Genomic DNA, 27,439 nt, shown 5'->3' with positions numbered 1-27,439 from the left:
TGAAGCAATATATTCATTTCATAAGTATAAGTCAACATATTTGGTGTGTTTAACCAAGTTTATAAGTAGCAGCAGGGGGTTATAAAATTAATATAAATGTGATGTTTTTATAACTTTTAATTTTGAAGTAAGTTTAGAATCATAAAAACTGAAATATTCTAGAGATTTCCTAAATCACCTTCAGTCCACTATTCCCAAAGGTAAAACCTTATATAACCACACAGTTTACTATCAAATAGAGGAAAGTGAAATTGTTACGTTGCTGCTAACTACAGGGTTTATTTCTATTGCACCAGTTTTAACATGGTTTTTAAATACCGCCTTAAACTTTATCACATATGTAGGTTCCTGTAACCAACACCCCAGTGAAAATTCAGAATGCTTTGTCAACACAAACTCCCTCATGCTACATCCTCATTGTCACATCCTTTCTCTGACACTAATCCTATAATTTTATCATTTATAGAATATTAGAAAAATAGAATCGTTTAGGATGTATCCTTTTGAGGTTGACTATTTGAGCTTGTGAAATTGTAGAAAATAGACCTATTGGTCTCTGCCCCCGGTTTCTGGCACAGAGCTTCTGAAACCCTTGTAAATTCCTGCATGATAAGAGCATGCGGAGCATCTCTTGTTCTATTGATGGGACTCTGGGTGGGCTCATGAATGGCTCCTGGATGGGTGCTGGCCACCAAAAAAGACTTGGAATTTTCAGCCCACTCCCCATCCTCCAGAGAGGGGAGAGGGGCTAGAAATGGAGTTACTAATCGATCATGCCTAACGTGAGGAAGCTTCCATAAAATCCCAACAATAGTAGGGGCTATGGAGAGCTTCCAGAAGGGTGAACACATTGAAGTACAGGGAGTGTTAACACACCCCCAGCTCTATGAGGACAGAAGCTCCTGTGCTTAGAACACTCCCAGACCTCACTCTGTTTCTCCTCAGCTTGTTGTTCATTCCTGTCGTTTATCGTGTCCTTTAATAAACTAATAAACACAGATAAGTGTTTCACTGAGTTCTGTGAGATTAATCAAACTCTAGCAGATTAATCAAACCCAACAAGGGGCTCACGCAAACCTCCAATTTGGAGCCAAGTCAGACAAGTTGTAGGTAACTTGGGGACCAGCTATTTGCGATTAGTATCTGAGGTGGGGTGGGAGCAGTTGTGGGACTGAGCTCTTAACTGGTGGGATCTGGCACTATCTCCAAGTAGATAGTGTTAGAATTGAGTTAAAATGTAGGACCCAGCTGACAGGAATTGCTTGGTGTGTGGGAAACCCACACATTTGGTGACCAGAAGTGTTGAAAGCGTGTGTGTGGCAACAGGGTGAGAGTAAAGGAGAAAGACAGGAGGACGTCTGACTGTAGCTTTTCCCAATACAGACTTCAAGTAAATTCAACCTTAGATCCAACTAGAAACTCTGGGCATCTTCTCTGCCACAGAATATCAGACTGTAATAGAGGAGGGGCAGGTGCGTAGCTGTTAGTGCATGACTGGTAGCCGTCCCACTCAGCCATTGACTGGCATCGCAGTGGGTCCCTTCTCCTTCCCTTCCTCTGTGTAAGCGGAGCCCACATTCATACTGAGGGAAGATGGTTTTTTTGAGACACTAATCTGCCATCTCGGTCGGCTGGCTTTCCGATTAAAGTCGTTACTCCTTGCCTCAACAGGTCATCTTCCGATTTATTGGCCTGACCTGTGGCAAGCAGAGCGAGTTTGGGCTCTGTCCGTAATAAGACTCCAGGCAAACTGGTAGTACCCAAGGTGTTCCTGCCTAACAGCACAAGGTCACCATCATCTTGCCACTTTTGCCCAAAGTGATGACTAGAATGCATCTCACACCACGTTGGCCTTGGATTTGTTCTGGCCTCTGAAAACTTAAATTAGCTCTGTGACTGAGACTATCTCTTGCAAAGAGAGGAAGGCACGGGGGTGCCCAGAAGACTTTTCCATGTCTTCTCACCCAGCAGTCTTAGCAGCTTTTATGGCCACTCCTGTTGGAAGCGCCAGAACCTCTAGGAGGTCACAGTGCTGTGTGTCCTCATAGAACATGTGCAAGTCTTCTGGAACTGAACAAGAGCCCTCAGTGTCCCTAGCAACAGCCAATGAGGCATTGCGGGGAGAGCGCATCAAAATCAGAAATGGTTTTGGACCAGGTTCAGCCTTTGGCAGCTACTGGAGGAGTCTTCAGAGACTCAATATATGCTGAGCCTGATTCTGGGCGAGGATCCCCAGTGAGGGGCCTGTGGGGTCAGTGAAGAGGGAATGTGTGTCAGTGACCGCATTTGGGGTTTTATTTAGCTTCAGTCACTGAGGAATCTGGGCGTTAGTGATGGGGCCTTTGATTGAGGCTTAACCTGTAGAGATTAATGATCGAAGGTCTTGTTGGTCAGGGTTTAGGGTCTATATGTTAGGTCTGCAAGACTCGGTAATTGAAAACTGGATGGAGGTGTGAAACCAATGAGCACTGCTTCTCCCCTAGGTTAGAAATTTAACATCCAGCTCATGATCTGGAGAAGACTGGAACTGGGGGAGGAGTGTCAATGGGAAAGAGTGTCTGTGGTAAATTTCAGATTGAATTTGAGGTCAGTGTTGTGTAGGGAGTGCAGAGTTTGTCTGTGTTTGAGAGCACAGGAGTCTGGAAGTTTTGAGACCCATAGTCCCAGGCTAGTGGTGTTTAGAGACTTGACCTTTGGATGCTGGAAACATTTCTTTTCAGGTTGTCCAGTCCAAGTCCTTTCTCAAAGTTCTTATTAAAAATTCGTCTCGGGTTTCCCTGGCGGCGCAGTGGTTGAGAGTCCGCCTGCCGATGCAGGGGACACAGGTTCGTGCACCGGTCCAGGAAGATCCCGCATGCCGCGGAGCGGCTGGGCCCGTGAGCCATGGCCGCTGAGCCTGCGCGTCCGGAGCCTGTGCTCCGCAACGGGAGAGGCCACAACGGTGAGAGGCCCGCGTACGGCAAAAAAAAAAAAAAATTTGTCTCCTACATACACTCTTATCATTGTCTGCACAAAAATCAGAATAATTCACCGTGGTCAAGTGGTGTGTATCGGAATAAAGACAGGATTTCTGTTCATCTTACTGCAAAGTTTAGTCTTGGATATTTCCTTTCAGATTTCTTTGACACAAGTAAGAACAACCATTTTCCTGAGTTTTACTCCTCAGTGAGAGCCATCTCATTAAAAAAACTTTTTTTCAGGCTACCTTTCTAAAACTTGGGATCATCTGTACGAACATACATTCAAGAATCTGCCTATCGTCTAACATGGCTGTATTTCTTTTGCATTGTCTCTGGCAAATAATCGAAATTCCTGTTACTCCACCTTATCACCAGCATTTCATATTTTCAGTTTTTGGATCTCAGCAAGTCTAATACCTGGGTATTTGTATCACACTGCTGCTTTTTAAAAATTATTAGCATTATTCATATTGCTGTTTTAATTTGCATCTCCCTAACAACAAATGATGCAGACCATCTTTTCATATGCATGTTTGCCATGTGTTATCTTTGATCAAGTGTCTGTTCAAGGTTTGCCTATTTTTGAAATAGGAGTTTCTTGTTGACTTTTCAGAATTCTTTCTATGTTCTGGATACAAGTCCTTTACCAAGTATAGGACTTATAGGATGAATGTGTTGAGATTCTTTTTTTTTTTTTTTTCTGAACAAAGTGTAAAGGTTTTTTTTTTTATTATGTGTAACATAGGCAAAATTATTTAAGTCAATAAATTTTTAAGGAATTTCACATGTTCTGATTCTTTCCACTGCCAATCACCTTAGTTCCTCCAAAGTCATAATCTTCAAGATGAGATAGCCCTTTCAAAAGAGAAGTTTTGCTCAATCCACACAGTTCTTTTAGTTGGGCTTCTTTGATCTCCAGTAGAATACAGACACACTTCAAAATTCTCCTCCTGTAATCTTTGGGATCCAATTTCCTCAAGCAGTCAGGAGATGGATCTGCCTGCTTCAGAGTTTGACACCCTCTAAAAATGTATTAAGTTCAACTCATATTCACTCCTAAGCTATCACACCCTAGAACAGTACAGATCATTGGGATATGCCAATACCTTTTTAAAATCCTGACACTGTGTTCTCAAGATAAAAGCCTAAAAAAAGAAGCCATCTTTGTTTCATGTCAACATTAGAGTATGAACTCGATATAGCTGATAATTTAAAAACTTAATATATAAGGGAAATTATCAGCTCTATAGTCCTGGAAGCAATCTTTATGTTTATCAATACACCCCCATCACTTGAATCTGTTTTAGGTATCATGTTCCTTCTTCCCTGTACCAAAACTCATACTAAACAATGAGTTCTGGGTTGCAAAAGAGGATTTTTGCACCTGTCTATAAGGAGAGTCTTTTGGGATTTTTTTTCTCTTTGTTTTTGTTTGTTTCTTGCCTGTGGACTTCCAAGTGTTCCAGCAGCGTCTGCTGAAAAAGTCTATCTTTCTCCATTGAATAACCTTTGTATATCTGTCAAACGCTTGAGTATACTTGACTCATGTGGGTCTTTTTCTGGGATCTTTGCTCTGTTCCATTGATCTATGTGTCCTTTCACCAATACTACTAAAGGTTTATAAGTCTTGAAATCTCTTGGTGTGAGCCCTGTATGATGGTTCTTTTTGGTCAGAAGTTGTTTTGCTATTTTCAGTGGAGAAACCTGGCAAATAATACCTTTGCCAGTAGATCAGTGTTGTCATTTTGATATTCTATACCCATAAATATGTGGTGTCTTTTCCAAAATGCATAAATCCCTGTTTAATGAGGAAAACAGACCAACCTAAAAGAAGGTCAATATACAACATACCTGATCGGTACTCCTCAAAATAATTGAGGACATGAAAAAAAGACTGAGGAATGGTCATGGAACAGAGCAATTCAAGGAAACATGATGTCTAAAGGCAGCATTCTTCCCTGGGTTGAATTCTAAGACAGAAAAAGGACAGTAGTGGAAAAATTTGTGAAATCCAAATAGAATCTGTAATTTAGTTGAGTGTCATACCAATGTTAATTTCTAAGTTTGACAAATGTACCATGGTTACATAAAATATTCGCATGAAAGGAAGTCAAATGAAGGTATATGTGCACTCTTTGTAGTACTTTCACTTTCGTGTAAATCTAAAATTTCCCCAAAATAAAAAGTTTATTTAAAATAGGTATAATCTATGTCAGTTATATCTCGGTAAGGCTGTAAAAAAAAAAAGACGCTAATCTAATTTTATCACTTACATTCTCATAAATATTTCCATATTATAAAATGTTTTGTATATCTCTATATAATTAATATTAAGTGGCTGTAATAATATCATGGGTGAACTAGTAGGATGGTAACTTGAGTCACATGTAAAAGGTATGCATTAAAGTGGGGTATGCTTGAAAAACATAACATATTCAACTATGTTCACTTTTTATTATGATCCTCTCATTATTGAAATTCTCACTCCAAGATTTGTTGTACTGTTTTTCTTATAAGTCCCAGACATCTCCATTTACTTTTAATCCTAGATAGTTTATAATTTTGCAATTATATTTGATGTCTTTAAAAAAATCCATATGCTATAAATTGTGTACACAACAGCAATTCATTTTAACAGCTTTATGGTCATAATTTACATATAACATTTACCAGTAGTAAGCGTACAACTCAGTGACATTTAGCAAGTTCATAGAGTTGTGCCACTATCACCACGATGTAATATTTAGAAATTTTCATAACCCACAAGAAGTAACTGGATAGTTGTTTTGTCATTAAGTTTTGAGAACTCTTGATATATTCTGAATACAAGTCTTTATCAATAGATGTTAAATGTGTCAATATTTTCTCCCAGTCGCTGGCTCTACTCAATACTTTATTAAAGCTGTGCTTAGAAATACAAAAGTTTTTAATTTTAATAAAGTCCAATTTATTATTTTTCCTTTTATGGCTCATACTTTGTCTTGTCACAGAACTCTTTGGCTAACTTAGGTTCCTCTTCGCTTCTCCAAGTTTCATACTTCTACCTCTTAAATTTAGGTCTGTGTTCTATTTCGAGTTAATTTTGTTTATGGTTAGAGTTATGGGTCTTAATTTATGTTTTTGCAAATAGGTATACAATTTTTCCAGCATCATTTGCTGAAACAACTAACCCCATGGAATTATCTTAGTGTCTTGACCAAATAGATATTGACCTTAATACTTTTGGACTCCATTCTGGTTGTGCCTTTCTCATTGGTTCCAGACTTTCACTGGCCTCATTTTTAAAGCGGCCTTTCCCCGAGGCTCCAATCCCAATCAAAATTTAGGCTTCATGCCTGCCGCTCTTTTCCTCTTGAACGTGACGGCCTGTTTCACACTGTGCCAGTTTCTCGAAATCTTATTCGGTCCTTAAAAGCCGCTTCCTGCGAGAAATGTTCCTCCAAAGTTTTTGGGGAGATGTCCGATTACCGGATGTACTGCCGTTTCTCATTCCAGGAGTTCGTTCTCTGCTGCTATACCGACACCTGAACCCTTGTTCCTTTTCGAAACCCGCCCCCCTCCTTTTTAAATAAAGGCCTCGGCGATGTTACTTGTCTCCCCAGTGCGTCGAACGCCGTTTAGGTAGCTCCATATTTGCCTCGCAAACCTCGAGTCTCTGAAAATCTGCGAATTTTCCGAAGAGTTGAAGTGACAGGTAATGAAATAATTTCAGTGGCTTCTCACCTCCCGGACCATCCAGGGCTCCCGGCCCCAAACCCGCTCCTTGGCCTTCTGTACGTCAGGTGTCCCAACATGGCCGCCCCGTGGGGCCGCGGAGAGCTGGGCGCTGACATATTGCCTTTCAAGGTAATACCAGAAATCCAGTCCGCGTTTCTTCAAATGCTTCAGACCGTCTTCGGCCGCCGTAGACCGACGAAAAATCTGGGCGACAGGGGCAGAAGTAGAAGCGGTTCGTGGAAGTGTTACGTTTTAGGCTCTGCTTGTGGACTGGAGAAAATCGGGTCAGTGTGTGCATTTGTTCCTTGAAGTTTTGTGGTTTTGTCCCATAGGAGGTTTGTCCCTGTGGACGTGTCGCCCACAGGGTGGAATGGTGTAGTGTGGACTTAACGGAATTATTGAGGGTCTGGTGGGAAGCACTGATGTGGAGGTATTTGAGAGGAACCAGGAGCGTTTGTGACGCCCGTACCTGTCGTTGGGGTACTTTGGGAGCTGTTCGTTAGAACGATTAAGAATCTGTAGAGGGAATTCCCTGGCGGATTCGGCGCTTTCACTGTAGTGGCCCGGGTTCACTCCCTGGTCAGGGAACTAAGATCCCGCAAGCCACGCGGCGCCCCCCCCCCCTAAAAATCTGTAGAGATCAACGATCGTGACCGGACTGGCCTGATATGGGGGTTTGCGGCTCACTCTATTTCTAAAGGATGCAGGTGGTATTTACGATGGTAAGAGATTCAGATTCGGGAATTAATATGGCGCTCAGAGATGTTGGGGCCTGGCTGGATGGTCATCATATGAGGGTATCTGGCCCAGGTTTCGGATTAATAAGGAAATGTGTAATCAGTGTCTGTGGTACAGAGAGTCTTGTGAGGGCTGAGGCTTTGGTCCCCTAGGAGGCCTGGCTGGTGGTTGCGTTGAGATTCCAACCTAGTAGGCTGGGAAGGAAGGTGGTGCAGCCCGGGACGGTAGTGTAGTTCTAAACCTTCTGCTTTTTAGGCTTTTATCTGCAGACCGAGGGACTAACCCAGCCTCCTCTATGTGTTGTGTATCGTGTATCGCTGTTTTCGCACTGCAAAGGCAGAATTGAGTCCTTGTGACAGATCTTAACCCTCAAAGCAGAAATGTATAGTATCTATCCCTTTGTTACCTACCAGGGCTCTTGGCCTCCTTGGTCCATAGAAATTGATCAAAGGCCAGATAAGAAATTCAGGCCAGGCTTTATTGGGGTCCCTGCTGCAGCAGGGGGGAGCGAGAACCAGTAAGAGGTTCCCTTGCTTGTTCGCTCTCTGAGGTGGGTTGGGGGGGGCATCTAGTTCCTTATATGCGGTGAGGGTAGGGGTATGTCCGGGGGTTGGGCCGGAGGGACGGCTTAGATGGTTTGCCCATGCTTTAGGTGGTGTTGTGTGCAAGGGGCATGGCAGTACCCTACTTTTGCTCCGGATCCCCTGCTTTTGCTCTTGGTTCTTCAGAAGTGGCGGTTGGGTTTCTTGATTTCTTTGTATCTTGTTGTCCAGAATTTGGCTCCTCTGTGCATGCACAAAGTTATTTTTAGTCCCTTATAGTTTCTTTGTATTGTGTTGCTGGAGGAGAGGTGTGTCCAGATGCAAGCACTGCAGCAAAGGGTTCCAGGTCCCAGCCTGTCTCACATTTGCAGAAAATGTTTGTCAAGGCTTGCTCTCACCAGCGGCAGTGGACACTTGCTTTTTTGTCTGACATGCGTTCCCACTTTCTTCTTTGCTAACAGAATCGCCGTTTTGTTTAGTTATCCATCCTTCTGACAGAGTGACCCATATCCCAATACTGGTTGGTCTTAGTTAATCCTGGTGGTTCCAGTTCCCGTTGCTAGTGATTGAATTAGTACGAAATAAGTTTAGGTACGTGGTGCAGTTCTAGCCAGCAATATATGTGAAAATCTGCTTGGGGGTTTCTGAGTGAAAATTTTTAAATAAGTATTATAATTCTTTGAATCTCTCTTCCCATGTCAAGGATGATATTATCTGAATATAACCTTAATTTTCTGTCCAGTTTCTAATGTTTATAATTCATTCCTTTTTTTTTAATTAGAAAAAAAATTTTTTGGCTGCCACCTAATAACGTGCAGGAAACTTAGTTTCCCCACCAGGGATTGATCCTGTGCCCCCTGCAGTGGAAGCCTGGAGTCCTAACCACTGGACTCCCAGAGAATTCCCTTGCTGTATATGTTTCAAGGCTATATTTTTAGGTACCTAGAAATGGCAAATTTCTTAAAATGTGGTGAATTGAACCTCTTACTAGTAAGCTTTGTTTCTCTTTCTCTGTAGTAATTTTTGGGCTTTCTGGTGCATTTTTTCAGAGAATATAGATTATCTGTGGTTACTCTTTCCATGGTTTATCTTTTTCTAACCTTTTATTCTCCAGCTGTCCATATCACTATGTTTCAGGCATGTCACCTAGAGTAGCATGTTCTTGGGTTTTATTTTATTATTATTATTGTTTTGGCCACACTGGACAGCATGTGGGATCTTAGTTCCCTGACCAGGGATCAAACCCAGGCCCCCTGTATTCGAAGTGTGGAGTTTTAACCACTGGACTGCCGGTGAAGTCCTGGGTTTTAAATTTTAATCCAGTCTGACAGTTTCGAGGCATTTGTATTTGATGTAGTTAACTGGAATCTTTGTTCTGTTTATACTGAATATAATTCATTAAAAAATTTTGTTTTATTGGAGCATAGTTGATTTAATATACTTAATATAATTCTTAGTGTTTTGTTTTAAAACAGTCATATAAGTGCACGGTATTTGCCCCACTTGTTCTCTATTCCTTATTCTCTTTTATGCCATGTTTTGAATGAATTTCTTCTTATTCTGTTTCCCCCTTCTGTTAGGATGGAAATTATATACTTTAAGATAATTGTTAGTTTTCATCATGACACTAGAGATTACATACAGTATGGAAGCTTTCTTTGTCAAATTCTTATGTTAGTACTTTTACACTCTTCTCTAACAATACAGGCGTCTTAGAGCATCTCAACTCAATTTACCAGTTTCCAATTTATTTACAATATTGTGTGCTTTTAAAAATGTATTTAAAACCTAAGATATTATCGTTATTGTTTATAAGACAGTGTTTCTGGTTTGCCCAGTACATTGGTTTTCAAACTGAAGTGTGTATACTCACAGGGTGTATAAAAACGTTTGAAGAGGTTCCTGAGTGCACACGGTTTAAAGGAAAGCAGTGCCCAGCACCTCTCCTCCCATACGCTCCCTTTTGTATAATTGAGCTGCCTGAGAGTCTCCTGCTCCTGAGGCCTGCTGCTGGGATGGATCTCGTTTCTCTCACCTCCTTTTTTTTTTTTAATCTTAGACTATTTTTTTAAATTAATTTATTTATTTTGGCTGTATTGGGTCTTCATTGCTGCACGCGGGCTTTCTCTAGTTGCAGCGAGCGGGGACTACTCTTCGTTGCGGTGCGTGGGCTTCTCATTGCGGTGGCTTCCCTTGTTGTGGAGCATGGGGTCTAGGCACGCAGGCTTCAGTAGTTGTGGCACGTGGGCTCAGTAGTTGTGGCTTGCAGGCTCTAGAGCGCAGGATCAGTAGTTGTGGTGCACGGGCTTAGTTGCTCTGTGGCATGTGGGATCTTCCTGGACCAGGGCTCGAAGCCACGTCCCTTGCATTGGCAGGTGGATTCTTAACCACTGCGCCACCAGGGAAGTCTCCTTCAACTCCTTTGACAGTCACCCCACTTCAACTTCACGGAATAAAGGAATACCCCCACCACAGTCAGAATCTTAGCCTTTTTGGCCAGAGGAATAAAGTCGTCTGGGGTAAAAATGGGACACTTAGCAATGCTGTGGGCATTGGGTTAAGGTGAGTGCCCGGGAGCAGCGTTAGCATCTGGGCCCAGAGGAAATGTACCCTCAGCTTGAATTTTCTCCTCAACCCACAGGTCCTGACTCCCCAGGAGCAAAAGAATCAGTAGAAGGAGGAAGAAGTTACAGGATTTGGTATCAGCATTACTGGGGACATGCTTGATTGAAGACAGGTATCAGAACAGAAATTTAGAGCAGATCCAGAAGACACAGCGACAGAGCCTCCTTACTGCCAGCTGTTTTTAGAGAACGGAAAAAAATGATCCAGTCCCAGGTGACTTTTGGTTTGTTTTATTCTTTTCTTTGTTCCCGAATGGGTTTGTTAGTTGTCTGAGTCATTCTAGGTAATTATTGCATGTAAGGGTGTCTTGGGGACCCTGGGTGTCTTTGTAGCCTGCTTCTGAAGTGAGGGTGATCCAGGGGACCCTAGAAATTGCAGCCAGTGTCTGAAGCGAGGGCAGTTCTATGGGAACTGTTTCCTCAGGCTTTGCAATATGACTGACTCTTGGTTTCCATGTTCAAATCTGGATTCTTAATCTACCTTTTTTCTTATATTGCTTTTATTTTTGTTCATTACACAGCTGACTTAAGGATATATTTAAAGGCTGAAATCATAACAAAGTACACATATCAAAAAATAAGTTTCTTCTTCATACACTTTAAACATGCTTATTAAACATTTAGTTTCTTATAATTCTGGCTTCTTGAGTCACTTCCCAGAAGATTCTGATTAACTGGCTATAAAGATTTAGTCATCCCAATTTCATTGACTTATGTGTTACTTATATATATATATATATATATATATATATATATATGAATGTGGTGTTTCTAGGTTAACAAGAAGGTTTAACTTTTATACGTTATAGAACGTCTAATGATAAATGGATGGATGACTGACTGCACAGTTATATTTAGTTGGATCCTTGTATTTTATTAGGCTTTTGCTTGTTCCCTGTGCATTAAAAACAAACAACCCGGGGCTTCCCTGGTGGCGCAGTGGTTAAGAATCCGCCTGCCAATGCAGGGGACACGGGTTCGTTCCCTGGTCTGGGAAGATCCCACATGCCGTGGAGCAGCTAAGCCTGTGTACCACAGCTACTGAGCCCGCGTGCCACAACTGTGAGACCCGTGTGCCTGGAGCCCATGCTCTGCAACAGGATAGGCCACCGCAATGAGAAGCCCGCGCACCGCAATGAAGAATAACCCCTGCTCGCCGCAACTAGAGGAAGTTCGTGCACAGCAGTGAAGACCCAACGCAGCCAATCAATCAATCAATCAATAAACAACAACAAAAACAACCCCCTAGATATATAGATCCAGCCTATAAAGTAGAAATGAGAAGAAAAACTTTTAACATTTCTTCCATATCATCAAAAGGACATCACTTCATTAAACACCACTGTTACTATAGGAAACCCTGACGTTTGACGATGTGACTGTGGACTTCACGTGGGAGGAGTGGCAGCTCCTGACCCCTCCTCAGAAGGACCTGTACCAAGAGGTGATGCTGGAGAACTATAGCAACCTGCTGTCTGTGGGTGAGGACGGCTCCCCTGTGCCCTTCAGAGGGTCCCCAGTCAGTGGTGTTTCCTTTCTCGGCTTCTGAAAGCTCTGGAGTGTCTATGATGCTCTGAAGCGGTAGATTTTCAGTCCCCTCTCTGGCCCATGAGAAGTGGGTATTCTCCCTTCTCCTGAGAGCACAGCATTTACTCTGTAGGTCGTGAAATCGTTTTGTCCTCAGCTGTAGCATTCTGTCTTCACAGACCCCAAGCCCAATTCACTGGGTCTAAATATTCTATCATTTCTGGTGAATAGGTTATCAAGCCAGAAAGCCAGACGTACTCTCTAATTTGGATCACGGAGAACCATGGATGATAGAAGATGAAATCCACTGTCGAACCCATTCAGGTGAGTGAGAGACCAGCAAGGTGACAGGCGTGGAAATCACACTATAGTTGGTCAGAGAAGAGTCACAGCTGTGAGGGGGTTGGACGCTGGGTAAGCAGTGCCTCCATGCATCTCTCTCCCGATGTCAGACCTCTTTTTCTTTGTAGGAGTTTAGAGAAAAATATATCCCTTCTTAGGGAAGACTCTTGTCTTTTCCGGGATCTGTTTCTTCTTTATTTTACCCCCATCTTGATTTTTGTTTACATAGTTTTCTTTTCCCTAGGATTCTCATATCTTTTCCTTCTTCTTCATACACTTCCACCTCCTTTTCTATGAAACTCCACCTTCCAAGGCCTCTCTCCAAAGAGAAAACTTTGAATTCCTCACTGTGTTCTAGCTGCTGCACCTTTCTGTCCCACTGGTAATGTTGATTTCCTTTGTCACATTCACCCCATGTTGGCTGCCGGTCCCAAAAGTAAACTGGTCTTCACTGTGCCTTGTCCCCGCTCTGAGGTTCTCCAAAGGTTTTGTTTTCCATTTTTTCCAATGATCTTCTAACCTTCAAAGTTTTCTTCATTGTCATAAGCTAAGCTCCTTAGGGTCACTGGAGAAGACTCCCAAATTCATCTGTCCCCAGTGTGCTCCACTACAGACTTGGGACCTATATAACTTACTCATCTTGATGGCAGCTCTCCTGGGTTCTGAATAACTGCCAGGACCCAGGATCATCTTCCCTCCCAGAAAACCACTATAAGTTTACATTCTCCCTTACTCTTATGCAGCCTCCATCCTGGCCATTCAGGCATTACCTCATATGTTCCCCATCTGCAGAGCTCTCTTATATTAATGCGTCTGCTGTTCGTGATGAATTTTTAACTAGGGACGTTATCTTAGCATCCTACGTTCTCAGTTCCGGTCTCAACCTGATCATAACTCTTCCTTATTTCAAATTAATTCCTTTGTGTATTTATTTGTTTTGAACTTTCTTCTCGTTGATTGTAGACCTTACTGTCTTCATTTCCCTAAAATTTTCATTTTTCTTTCCATTGTATTCTGATGACATTTATCCCAGCTAATCAAGTTACTTGGCAGTTAAAATTCTTCTTCTGTCCATGAACTCCATGATATGACATCATCATGCTCACAAAGAGATATATTTCCACCCTCTTTCTTAAATTCTCCCGAATGTGTTCCATACATGTGATTGATATTTTGATTCATTCCTCTACATTTTTTTGATAGCCTGTTGTATGCTGGAAGGTAAGACCAGTGAAAAACAGTATACATATAGATCACAAGTTTTAGTCTAAGAGAAAGGAGTCAAGAAATTAATCAAGTGTTTTGGGGGCTGGTGGTGTGGGATAAAAAAGAATAAAAATAAACAAATAATATATCTAAGGGGTGAAAAGTGCTGTGATAAAGATTAAGGAACATAAATTATTAGAGAAATGCAAATCAAAACTATAGTTAGGTACCACCTCACACCAGTCAGAATGGCCATCATGAAAAAGTCTACAGGGAATTCCCTGGCGGTCCAGTGATTAGGACTCCATGCTCTCACCGCCAAGGCCCCGGGTTCAATCCCTGGTCGGGGAACTAAGATCTCACAAGCTTGTGGGGTGGCCAAAGAAAAAATGTCTACAAATAACAAACGCTGGAGGAGGTGTGGAGAAAAGGGAACCCTTCTACGCCGTTGGTGGGAGTGTAAATTGGTGCAGCCACTATGGAAAACAGTATGGAGGTTCCTCAAAAAACTAAAAACAGAGTCACCATATGACACAGCAATCCCACTCCTGGGCATATATCCAGCCAAAACTATAATTCAAAAAGATACATGCACTCCTGTGTTCATAGCAGCACTGTTCACAATAGCTAAGACATGGAAACAACCTAAATGTCCATTGAGAGATGAATGGATAAACAAGATGTGGTACATATACACAGTGGAATACTACTCAGCCACAAAGAAAGAATGAAATAATGCTATTTGCAGCAAAGTGGATGGACCTAGAGATTATCATACTAAGCGAAATAAGTCAAAGAGAAAGGCAAATACCATATTATATCAATTATAGGTGAAATCTAAAATACGACACAAATCAGCATATCTACAAAGCAGAAACAGACTCACAGACATAGAGAACAGACTTGTGGTTGCCAAGGGGGAGGAGTGGTGGGGGAGGGATGGAATGGGAGATTGGGGTTAGCATATGTAAGCTATTACATGTGAAATGGGTAAACAACAGGGTCCTACTGTGTAGCACAGAGAACTATATTCAATATCTGTGATAAACCATAATGCGAAAGAACATGAATAAGAATATATACACATACCTGAATCACTTTGCTATACAGAAGAAATTAGCACAACATTGTATATCAACTATATTTCTCTAAAACTTAAAGAAACAAAACTTTAGTCAGCATAACAGACGAGTAGGTGCTGGGGCTCCTCTTTAGGCTGGGAACACCTCTCAGATAAGGTGCCTCTGAGCCAAGAAATGTGGGAAGTTAGTAGGCTGCCGGGTTAGGAGTTTTCCAAGCAGAGAGGTTAGCGGGTTTAAAAGGCTGAGCCACGAATGAGTTTGAGAAACATTAAGGAGCCTGTGTGGACAGAGCAGAGTGTGTTTTCTGGAAAGTGATGGGTATAAGGCCAAAGAGGCAGTAGCAGTGGGGGCAGGGTGGGGGTGGGGGTAAGATTGGTCACGTATTCCATTTCAAGGAAGCGTGATTTTACTCCCTAATAAGGTGAGAAAACACGAGGAGAGGACTTCCCTGGTGGTACAGTGGTTAAGAATCCGCCTGCCAATGCAGGGGACACAGGTTCGAGCCCTGGTCCAGGAAGATCCCACATGCCATGGAACAACTAAACTCGTGCGCCACAACTACTGAGCCTGCGTTCTAGAGCCCGCAAGCCACAACTACGGAAGTCCACGTGCCTAGAGTCCATGCTCCGCAACAAGAGAAGCCACCGCAATGAGAAGCCCGCACACCAAAAGGAAGAATAGCCCCTGCTCGCCGCAACTAGAGGAAGCCTGCACGCAGCAACAAAGACCCAGCGCACACCAAAATAAATTAATTAATTGATTAATTAAAAAAAAAAAACACGAGGAGTTCTTGAGTACTGGAATGACATGAAATAATTTACATTTTTCAAGGAATCCTTTTGGCCTCTGTGTAGAAAGCAGACCATAGCGGGCAGGGGGCAAACAGGAAAGCCTTGTAGGAGGCTATTGCAAAAAACATGGTGACTGCGAGAATGGTTGGCTGCAGCATGTGTGGAGGGTTCAGTGTTGATGAGGTTCTGGATATGCTGCATGTAGAGGGCAAATGAGATTTGACATTACGTAAATACAGGCTGGGAGAGGAAAAAATGGATGAAGATTGTTGGTAAGGTTGGTACTGAATGCAAGACCGTGTGCCTGAAGCACAGTGAGGTCAAATACTGAAACGTCGGAGTTGGGAGCAGAGAAGGGTTTACTGCCTGACTGTGCCAGGAGTCAGGTGGCTCATGCCTTAAAAAGTCTGGAACTCCTTGAAGGCTTTCAGCAAAGCCCTTTTAAAGGCAAGGTGAGGGAGGGACCTGGGTAGTTATTGCACACTTCTTGGTGGTGTTGGATTCTTTGTTCTTGCAGCTGTCATGTAGGTCAGGTCATGGTCAGGTCACCATCTTTTTGTAAACCTTGAACAAGACAAATGTTATTCTCTGTTCAGGTCAGGTCACGGATGTTCTTGTATATTTTAAGCTATAGGCAGCATTCTTTTACAAAATGTACAGAGCCAGCATGACTAAGTACAGGCAACAGAGCACGACGGTTAAAGTGAGGTTAAAGTAAAAGGAACAGATCTGATATGGAGTCAGATTTGTTCTTCCCTATTACAAAAGCAGAGCAGTTCCTCAAGGGATGTTAATGTTTCATGGCACATGGGTCTCAAGTTCACATGGGTCTCAAGTTCACATAGGACTTTGATGGTTCTCCATAGAGGTGATGTGGTGAGTGTGGTCCTTAACTGCAGTCCCTAACTGTCCTTCTCATAAATGTAAAAACATGTTTCCTACAGCTGTTTCTTCGTTTTATCTAATATGATATTAATCCTGCCTAATCTACACACATGCATCAGTCTGTGTCCATATGTGTCCATATATATTCTTTAAAGAATAATTTCTTTACAGATTTGATCATCTAATAACCTCTTGTGCTCTATACATGTCTTATACAGTTCCTTTTGTTTCATTTAGTATATTAACTACTGAAATTAGCATGTATTGTGATCCTGGCATCTGGAGTCTCTTCATCACTGGTTTTGGTATTGGCTCACATGCTAATGGTGAATTCAGGAATCTGCATTACTCGCGTACTTGTAAGAGTCATAGGGTTCAGTATTGGTAAATAGATGCTTATGAGGCGATAGACAGTATGTATCGGCCTCTGCCCCGTCCCTGGCACAGAGCCCCTAAAACCTTGTGATTCCCCAAGTGATTAGAACACTAGGAACATGTCCTGTTTTAATACTGGCCTTTGACCTCTGTTCCTGACGCAGGGCTCCTGAAACTCTTGTCATGTCCTGGGTGACAGGAGTTAACTTTGTTCTAGCAAGGTGACTCTGAGTGGGCTACTGGATGAGGGCTGGTCACCAGAATGACCAAGCCGTGGTGAGAAGCTTGTCCTTTTTATCCCCACACCCTGTTCTCTTGAGAAGGGAGAAGGGTTGAAAATGGAGTTACTGATTGATCATGCTTACATGATGAAGACTCCATGAAATCCCCAAACTATGATGTTCAGAGAACTTCTGGGTTGGTGAACATGTGGACGTGCCCCAAGATGGTGTGGAAGCATGGCACCCCTTCCCACATATCCTTCCCTACACATCTCTTCCATCTAGATATTCACCCGTATCCTTTATCATAGCCTTTAATAAAGTGGTAAACATAAGATCTCCAGAGTTCTATGAGCCCCTCCAGCAAGTGAATTGAACCCGAGGAGGGTGTTATTGGAACCTCTGATCTATAGCTGGCTGGTCAGAAGCACAGGTGATAACCTGGATTTGTGATTGGTGTCTGAAGTGGGGGTTGCGAAGTCTTACGGAACTGAGCCCATAACCTGTGGGATCTGGCGCTATCTCTGGGTAGATAGTGTCAGAATTGATTTAAATTATAGGATACCCAGCTGGTAGGGCAGAGAATTGCTTGTTCTGGGGAAAAAGTCTCCACACATTTGGTGACCAGAAGGGTCAGAAACGAAATGTTCTGTGTGGGTAATAAAGGGGACTCGCAGGGAAGAAGCACACAGTGGAAAAGAACTGGGTTTTTCACTACACAAGAAGGAAACGAAACTGGGTTTTTCCTTTACAAATGCTCACATATATAGAGATTGCACATGTTTTTACATCAGCTAGAGGAATTAACGGTACATTGCCGAAACTTCTTTGAATTTTCAACTTTAGTTGAACGAATGGAAGACTGCACAGTAACGTAATATCTTACTAGCTTTCTTACTCTATCACGCCGTGTGAAGGAAAAAACCCCACTAATTTCCCATATGGCAAAAGTGAGCAGAATAATTTCCTTTACATTTTTCCATATTACCCAAAGGACATCACTTCGCTAAATAAGACCATGTTATGACAGGAATCCCTGACATGACGATGTGGCTATGAAGTTCACATGGGAGGAGTGGCAGCTCCTGGACCCTGATCAGAAGGACCTGTGCCGGGATGTGATGCTGGAGAACTATAGCAACCTGCTGTCCGTGGGTGAGGACGGCTCCCCTGGGTCCCTCAGAGGGTGCCCGTCAGTGGCCGTTCCATTCTCAGCCTCAACTCTTCAGACTAACTGCATTCGTCTGCAATGGTCGAGTCTCAGATCCTTCTCTTGCCCCAGACTAGAGGGTATAATAGCCCCTCTCCTGAGAGAAAAGCCTTGAGGTTACAGATGTGAAACCTGTTTATTCCCTCCATGTACCATTATCCTTTCCTGCCGTATCCCAGCCCAGTTCAATATGTCTAAGTCTTCTATCATTTTTCATGAACAGGGTATCAAGCCAGCAAACCAGATGCTGTCTCCAGGTTGGAACGAGGAAGATGGCCAGTAGAAGATGACTGCCACAGTCGAATCTGTCCAGGTGAGTGGGTGAGACCCAGCAAGGTGGGCAGCCAGGGAAGTCGTACTCTGGTCAGGAGAGAAGGCGTCAGAACTGTGATAGTGTCTGAGGAAACATAAGCAGCCCTACCACATACCTCTCTTCCAGTGTAAAAACTCTTTTTCCTTGTAGAAGTTAAGAGGAAAATATATCACTTTGTTCTCTTTTGAGATCTGATCCCTGTTTATTTCATATGCATCTTGTTTTTCTTTAAATAGTTTTCCTCTTCCTAGGATTTTCAAATCTCCCTCTTCTTCATTCACCATCACAGGATCTCTGTGTTACCACTTGTCTTGCTGTGAAATTCCACTTTCCAGGCCTCTCTGGAAAGAGCGAACTTTGAATTTATCACTCTTCTTACTACTGTACCTTCTTCCTGCCCAGCTAGGAAATAATGATTTCCCACCATAACATCCAACCCCACCTCGGATGCTAGAAAAGATGTTTTTACCAGGCTACATGTTAGAACTAGGTCATAACTTCTGTCTGCTTCAAATAATTTCCTTCATAGTTTAGCTAATTCAGATTCTCCTGTAGTTCTTAGATGTTATCATTGTATTTATTTTCCTAAAGCTTCTGTTCTCACTCTATATTTTTTAACAGTTTTATTTAGATTTAATTCATATAATATCAAACAATTTATCCATTTAAGTTATATAATTCAGTGGTGTTTTATTATATTCACATAGTTGTGCAACCATCACCACCATCAGTTTTGGAGTATTTTATATGCATATATCCTTCTAGTAGCCTTTATTATTATAGCTTTGCCGTAAGCTTTGAAATTGGAAAATGTAAATCCTCCAACTTTTTCAAGCCTATTTTGAGTATTGTGGAGCCTTTGAATTTCCATCTGAATTTTCGAATGAGCTTGTGAAATTCTGCAGAAAAAAAAATTTGCCTGGGATTTTGATAGGGATTATATTGAACTGTATGTCAATTTGGGGAGTCATTCCATCTTAACCATATTTAGCATTCTGTTCCATGATCATTGAATCTTTTAAAATCTAATTAGGCCTTTAATGTCTTCCACAATGTTTTTTTAACTTTCAGAATATAAGTTTTGTATTTCCTTTCTTAAATTTATTCCTAAATAAATTGGTATTCTTTTATATATTATAGTAAACGGAATTGTTTCTTGATTGCATTTTTAGATTATTCATTGCTAGAATGTAGAAATAAAATTGATTAATTTCTTGTCATATTCTGATGACATTTAGTCCCAGTTAACCCTGTTTCCTGCCATATGTGATTACACTTTCTCTTTCAATGATCCCGTGATATGATATCATCTTACTCATAAAGAGTAAAGAGTTTTTGTCCTCTTCTTTTTTTTTTTTTTTTTTTTTTGTCTGCGTTGGTTCGTAGCTGCGGCATGCAGGATTTTCCTTAAGGCATGTGGATCTTTCATTGCGGCACACGGCTTCTCTCTAGTTGTGGCGTGCAGGTTTTCTCTTCTCTGATTGTGGCACGTGGGCTCCAGAGCGTGTGGGCTCTGTAGTTTGTGGCACGCGTGCTCTCTAGTTGTGGCGCTTGAGCTCAGTAGTTGTGGTGCGTGGGCTTAGTTGCATGTGGGATCTTAGTTCCCCGACCATGGATCGAACCCGCGTCGCCTGTATTGGAAGGTGGATTCTTTACCACTGGACCACAAGGGAAGTCCCCTAAGTATTCTTAATATGTTCCATACATATGATTGCCTTCTGCAATTGATGTGCTAGCTTTACTCCTTTAAAACTTGCATTTTGAGAGCCTAATAGCATAATAGTTTTGAAGCTAATAGCAATACAAAACAGGAAAAAAATATATATCTTGTCCCTTCACACAGAGTACGTTCTAAATTGAAATACTCTATAATGAATAATAAACAAATGCATAACTAACATGTCTTAGTGTAAAAATTGCTGTAAGGAAAATTAAAGTAGCTAATGGAAGAGTGGGTGTTGGGGCTTGGAACTGCCCTTTTAGGAATGGGAGTGGCAATCTGATAAGGTGCCTTTGAGCACACAGATGAGGGATATGACTAATCTTCCTTGGTGAGGAGTTTTCCAAATGTGAGACAGTGGGAAGTTGAAAGACCCGAATCTGGAATGTGTTTGAGGAACTTCGGGGAAACTTACATGGGTAGAAGGGAGTGAACAAGAGGGAAAATGACTAGAGTTAAGGGTAACAGGGTAGTAGCTGCGGGTTTTGGTACATAGGTCACAAACTGCCTATCAAGGGCATTCAAGACCTTGATTCTTTTCTGAATAATTTGAGAAAACAGGATTTTGAGTAGAAGAGTGGCATTATACAATTTTTAAAGTGGATCACTTTGCCTACTTTATAGAAAGTAGGCATTATTTGGGAGGGGAATGTACTTTTATACTCTTGGTTACAATGTGTGACAATAAAATAATACAGATTGAAGTCATCAAAGATCAAATGTGCATGGGAAAGACTCCAGGAGAGGCTGCACATAAGGTTCCCGGTTGTCCTCTACCAGTGGAGTCATGTGAACAGTGCTGAATTTTCCCAGCAATGATGTTTGAATGTTTGATAACACGTGTGAAGTGTTGCCAACCAGGGAAGCTCACCCAAGCCTGCTGTCTCTAGACCCCAGAATCAGAATGTTAGTGTTGTCCAAAGCCTCAGGCATACAAAAAACGGGCATCTACCACAAATCACATTGTTAGTATAAACGGTATGTTATGGCTTCAGACCTCATGTCTAAAAAGACACTCTTATTAGGCAGCATATCAGGGACTCAGAGGTTATCTTCCAGTCATCAGTCATGGCCACTCATTTCTTTGCAAGATGCAGGGATGGAGTAACTGCATACCAACGTTCCCTTTTTACATAGGAACATAGGGTATGTTCCAGCTAGACTATTAGTTGGAATCTTGGTTACAGAAGCTTTCTTCTAAATTTGAGGTTAGTTGGGATTAGCAGATGCAAACTATTTTATGTAGACTTGAATAAACAATACAGTACTATTGTATAGCACAGGGAATTATATTCAGTATCCTGTAGTAAACCATAATGGATAAGAATATAAATATATATATTTATGTATGTATAAATGAATGACTTTGCTGTACACCAGAAACTAATACAATATTTTAAATCAGCTACACTTCAATAAGAGAAATTCTAAAATATTCAAATTAGTGCTTTGGTAGGGTTAGGTGAATGGTGGTCTACAGAATGAAGAAGGATGGCAAGATGCTAGACTATGATAACCAGTCTTTCAGTAGTCTGTCACACTTACCTTGAAATCAGATGCTGAGATCCACATCTTACTCATCATTGTATTTTGTTCTATATACCTGGATCTTCAGGGTACCCGTGATCACAATACTCAATGTTCGGTTCTCTTAGGTAGGCTTAATTGGATTCCAAACTCTACATGTTGGAATGGCTAAAGCCTTGGCCCTGTGCCTTCACCTTATTCTACATGTTTCTAAACACAGTCTCATCCAGTTCTCTATCTTTGAATAATCTATATTGATGATATCCACATTGCTATTTTCAGATAAAACCTTTTTAAAGATTTATATATTCAACCTGTTCATGTTTATATAGTACTTGGGTATGTAATAGTCATCTTTTTTTTAAATTAATTAATTTATTTTTGGCTGTGTTGGGTCTTCGTTGCTGCGTGTGGGTTTTCTGTAGTTGCAGAAAGCGGGGTCGACTCTTCGCTGCGGTGCACGGGCCTCTTTTGTTATGGAGCAGAGGCTATAGGCACACGCTGCAGTAGTTGTGGCACATGGGCTTAGTTGCTCTGTGGCATTCGGATCTTCCCAGACCAGGACTTGAACCCATGTTCCCTGCATTGGCAGGCGGATTCTTAACCACTGCACCCCCAAGGAAGTCCCTGTAATAGTCATCTTAAACTTTGTTTCACAATGCGTGCTAGATTTTCCTCTCATTCTGGACTTCAGTAATATTCCTCACATTATTAAGAGGCATTCCACCTACCCAGTGGCTGAAACCACATAATTCTTGAAATAATCCTTGAGTCTTAACCTCTTCCGTGCTTCTCCCATTAAGTCCATCAGTGAACCTTGTCTTTTCTTTGAACATATCCTGATTTCCTCCACCTCTTACATATTCATTGCTCCTTTAACCGTGATTCACAGGCTGCAATTGCCTTCTTTATTCCTTTGCTTCAGTGGTCTGTACATAGAATTAAACCAGGGTGTCCTAAATTTTGACTCATTTCTGATACTATCTATGTGGAAATAGTGTCAGATTCTACAAGTTAAGGGTTCAGTCCCACATGGTTGTCCCAATGTCAGATGTCAATTGCAAGTCCAGATTGTTACCTGTGCTTCTGACCAACTGGCTGTAAGTTGGAGGTTCCCATGACCCGCTTCTTGGGTTCAGTTAATTTCCAAGGGTGGCTCTGAGAACTGAGAAACATTTACTTATGTTTATAACCAAGTGAAGAGGTACAAGGTCTGAAATGAAGAGGTACAAGAAGGCAAGGTCTGAAGGATTCCTGAATGCGGGAGCTTCTTTCCCCAGAACTGGGGATCACCACCCTCCTGGCACATGGATGTGTTCACCCATCCAAAGGTTGAGCAAATTTTGTTAAGAGTTCTTATAGAGCTTTAATATCTAGGCCCTCTCTCCTTTCTCAGAGGCCAGTGGGTGGAGCTGAAAGTTCCAACCTTCTAATCACTTAGTCTTTCTGGTGGTCAGTCCCATCCTGAGGTTATGTAGGAACCCTATGCTAAGTCACCTCATTAGCATCCTAAACACTTAGGAAATTACAAGGCTTTAGGAGCCCTGTGGAGGAAGACCAAATATATTTCTTTTTATACCACACATAGAATTGTCACTAAATAGTTACTTCACATGAAGGCAATTTTTGAAACAGTTTTCTTCCAAATTAAGATTATGAGAGATTGCGGAATGATTCCTTGTTCTCTTCTTTCCTAGAAATCAGGAAAGTTGATGACCTTCTGCAGCATCACTTGACAAATCACAGCATTCAAAATACTGTGGAACAATGCTGCGAACATAATACATTTGCAAATATTGTAAATCAGAGCGAAAGTCATTTCCTGTTAAAGCAAAATTGTGATATGTTTGACTTAACTGAAAAACCTTTAAAATCAAATATAAGTTTTGAAAACCAGAAGAGAAGCTGTAACTTAAAGAACTCTGCTGAGTTTAATGGAGATGGGAAATCCCTTCTCCATGCTAACCATGAGCAATCTTTTACTGAAATTAAATTTCCTGTAAGTGCAAAACCCATCAGCAATAACTCCCTGTCCACTAAGCAACAGAGAACTCACAACATAGAGAAAGCCCATGTATGCAGTGAGTGTGGGAAAGCCTTCTTCAAGATGTCTCAGCTCTTTGATCATCAGAGAGTTCATACTAGAGAAAAACCTCATGGATGCAGTCTGTGTGGGAAAGCATTCTCCAGAAAATCCAGGCTCACTGAACATCAAAGAACTCATATCGGACTGAAACATTATGAGTGCACTGAATGCAATAAAACCTTCTTCAAGAAATCGCAGTTCAATAAACATCAGAAAAGTCATATGGGAGAGAAACCTTACACATGTAGTGAATGTGGGAAAGCATTCACCACAAAGTGTCTGCTCATTTATCATCAGCGAACTCATACAGGGGAGAAGCCCCATGGATGCAGTCTGTGTGGAAAAGCCTTCTCTACAAAGTTCAGTCTCACTACACATCAGAAAACTCATACAGGAGAGAAACCTTACATATGCAGTGAATGTGGAAAAGGCTTCATCGAGAAGAGGCGTCTTATTGCACACTGTCGAACTCATACTGGTGAGAAACCCTTTGTATGCAGTGAATGTGGGAAAAGTTTCACCTTGAAGAAGAGTCTTATTCCACATCAGCGAACTCATACTGGAGAGAAACCCTATACATGCAATGATTGTGGAAAAGGCTTCACCTTGAAGAACCCTCTCATCAGACATCAGCGAACTCATACAGGAGAGAAACCCTATGTATGTATTGTATGTGGAAAAGGCTTCACCATGAAGGGTGATCTCGTTGTACATCAGCGAACTCATATTGCAGAGAAGCCATTTATATGCAGTGACTGTGGGAAAGGCTTCACTGTGAAGAGCCAACTGATTGTACATGAGCGAACTCATACCGGAGAGAAACCCTACGTGTGCGGTGAATGCGGAAAAGGCTTTCCAGCCAAGGCCCGCCTGATTGGACATCAGCGAACACACACAGGAGAGAAACCCTATGTATGCAGTGATTGTGGAAAAGGCTTCATTCAGAAGGGCAATCTCATTGTACATCAGCGAACTCACACAGGAGAGAAACCCTATGTATGCAACGAATGTGGCAAAGGCTTATCCGCGAAAAGGAAGCTCGTTGCACATCTGCGAACTCATACTGGAGAGAAACCATATATATGCAATGAATGTGGCAAGGGCTTCACCATGAAGAGTACTCTGGGTACACATCAGCAAACTCACACTGGAGAGAAACCGTACAAATGCAACGAGTGTGGTAAAGCCTTTAAGAAGAAGACATGCCTCATACGACATGAGAGATTTCACTCAGGAAAGACTTCTTTGCATGTACTGAATGTGGAAAATTCTCTTTGTGCAAAAATGATCTCATTACCCGTCAGAGAATTCACACAGGAGAGAAGCCATATGAATGCAGTGAATGTGGGAAAACCTTCACCACAAAGTCAGGGCTCAGTGTTCACCAAAGAAAACATACAGGAGAGAGGCCCTATGGATGCAGTGAGTGTGAGAAAGCTTTTGCCCACTTGTCAATCCTTGATAAACATAAGAGAATTCACAGGTAGTCACTTTGGGGAAGGCTGTTGCCGGTTGTAGACCCTCAAGATAATAGTATGCAGAGAAGAATCACAATGCAAAGAATGTGGTATTATCTTTAGTGATCAAGTACCTCATATTTTATATTGATGAAAAAATTTACAAAACTACTCGGATACAATCAGCCTTGGTGAAAATATTTTAGGACATTCTATGTCTAAAAAGTATATACTGAGATAAAGCCTATGAGTGTGAAAGACTAGGAAAGCCTTCAGTGGAAATAAACCCTATCATATGTGATCATCATAGATCATGAATGAATGAATGTTTCTAATTGGTAGAAGTATAATTGTGGGAAAGCCTTTGCCCAGAAGTAATACCTCAACAGATGTCCGTTATCACTAGAGAAATACTTTCCTGTGGAAATGAATATGGCAGGGTTTGCAGTAGTAAATATTGCTTTATCATTTGCCAGGAAATCCGTGCAGAAACCCATTCTATATGGTGGACGTTAACAAAATATCAGACAACTTAATGAAGGAAAGAAGCCTTGGGGAAATGATGAATGAGAGCATTCTGTTACAAGTCTTAAGGGATACTACACCTCACAAGCAACTGAAGGATACCTTCAGCCATATTTCTAGTTTCCTTGTCATTGATCTTATAAATTTTACATAGTGGCAGTTACTCTCAACATGGATTGAATTTTCATTATTTAACTTCTGCATTTCTTTGGTTCCAAGTTTGTGTTATTTCAGAATATTTGAAGTACTTCAAAATGAAAAATGTACTCGTTTCTTAAGTATAACAACAGATCTGGATGTGTTTAACCAAGTTTGTAAGTACCATCAGGGGGTTTATAAAATTAATATAAATGTGATGTTTTTATAACTTTTAATTTTGAAGTAAGTTTAGAATCACAAAAACAAACATTCCAGAGATTTCCTAAATGCCCTTCAGCCCACTACTCCCAAAGGTAAAATCTTATAATAACCACACAGTTTACTGTGTGGTTATATAAGGTCAAATAGAGGAAAGTGAAATTGTTACAGTGCTGTTAACTACAGGGTTTATTTCGATTGCACCAGTTTTAACATGTAGTAGTTTTTGTTTGGTTTTTATATATCTCCTTAAGAAACTTCATCACATATGTAGGTTCCTGTAACCAACACCCCAGTAAAAATTTAGAATGCTTTGTCAACACAAACTCCCTCATGCTACATCCTCATAGTCACATCCTTTCCCCGACACTAACCCTTGACATCACAGATCTTTTTGTATCCATAATTTTGTCATTTATAGAATATTAGAAAAATAGGGCCTCCCTGGTGGCGCAGTGGTTGAGAGTCCGCCTGCTGATGCAGAGGACACGGGTTCGTGCCCCGGTCCGGGAAGATCCCACGTGCGCGGAGCGGCTGGGCCCGTGAGCCATGGCTGCTGAGCCTGCGCGTCCAGAGCCTGTGCTCCGCAACGGGAGAGGCCACAGCAGTGAGAGGCCCGCGTACTGCAAAAAAAAAAAAAAAAAAAATCATTTAGGATGTATCCTTTTGAGGTTGACTGTTTGACCTTGTGAAATTGTAGAAAATAGACATATTGGTCTCTGCCCCTAGTTTCTGGCACAGAGCTTCTGAAACCCTTGTAAATTTCTACATAAGAGTGTGTGGAGCATCTCCTACTCTATTGATGTGATTCTAGGTGGGCTCCTGGATGGGGGTTGGTCACCAGAGAGATCCAGCCATGATTAGAAGCTTGGACTTTTCAGCCCACTCCCCATCTTCCAGAGAAGGGAGAGGAGATAGAACTGGAGTTACTAATTAATCATGCCTATGTAAGGAAGTCTCCATAAAATCCCAATAGTAGGAACTTTGGAGAGCTTCTACATCGGTGAACACATTCAGGTATGGGGAGAGTAACACACCACAGCACAGGGACAGAAGCTCCTGTGCTTGGGACCCTCCCACATCTTGCCCTATTTTTGTCATTTAGCTGTTCATCTGTATCCTTTATCATATCCTTTAATAAACTGATAAACGCAAGTGTTTCCCTGAGTTCTGTGAGCCATTTAGCAAAACTAATTGAACCCAAAGAAGAGGTTTTGGGAATCTCCGGTTTGTA

The 27,439-nt window shown here is 41.7% G+C and overlaps 1 protein-coding gene and 1 non-coding gene across 2 annotated transcripts; one reads left to right on the top strand and one right to left on the bottom strand.

Moving 5' to 3' along the window:
* Positions 1 to 29: 29 nt before the first annotated feature.
* Positions 30 to 27,360, top strand: LOC111181063 (uncharacterized). The gene is given in 7 exon segments (XM_022586102.3): positions 30 to 6,961; positions 10,599 to 10,795; positions 11,936 to 12,062; positions 12,340 to 12,432; positions 18,444 to 18,533; positions 23,478 to 25,106; positions 25,109 to 27,360. Coding segments are annotated over 6 exon segments (2,199 nt in total). The 5' UTR covers positions 30 to 6,961; positions 10,599 to 10,780; the 3' UTR covers positions 25,354 to 27,360.
* On the bottom strand, positions 4,272 to 4,422 carry LOC115802618 (small nucleolar RNA SNORA40). The gene has a single exon (XR_004023120.2). It is a non-coding gene; the product is annotated as a small nucleolar RNA SNORA40 (small nucleolar RNA).
* Positions 27,361 to 27,439: the final 79 nt, after the last annotated feature.

The sequence above is a fragment of the Delphinapterus leucas genome, chromosome 20 (genome assembly GCF_059928025.1).
Source record: "Delphinapterus leucas isolate spDelLeu-1000000601 "Yukka" chromosome 20, BTC_Dleu_Yukka2, whole genome shotgun sequence".
NCBI lineage: Eukaryota > Metazoa > Chordata > Mammalia > Artiodactyla > Monodontidae > Delphinapterus > Delphinapterus leucas.
Note: the sequence above shows the minus strand (reverse complement) of the source record. Positions and strands in the feature narration are given on the sequence as shown.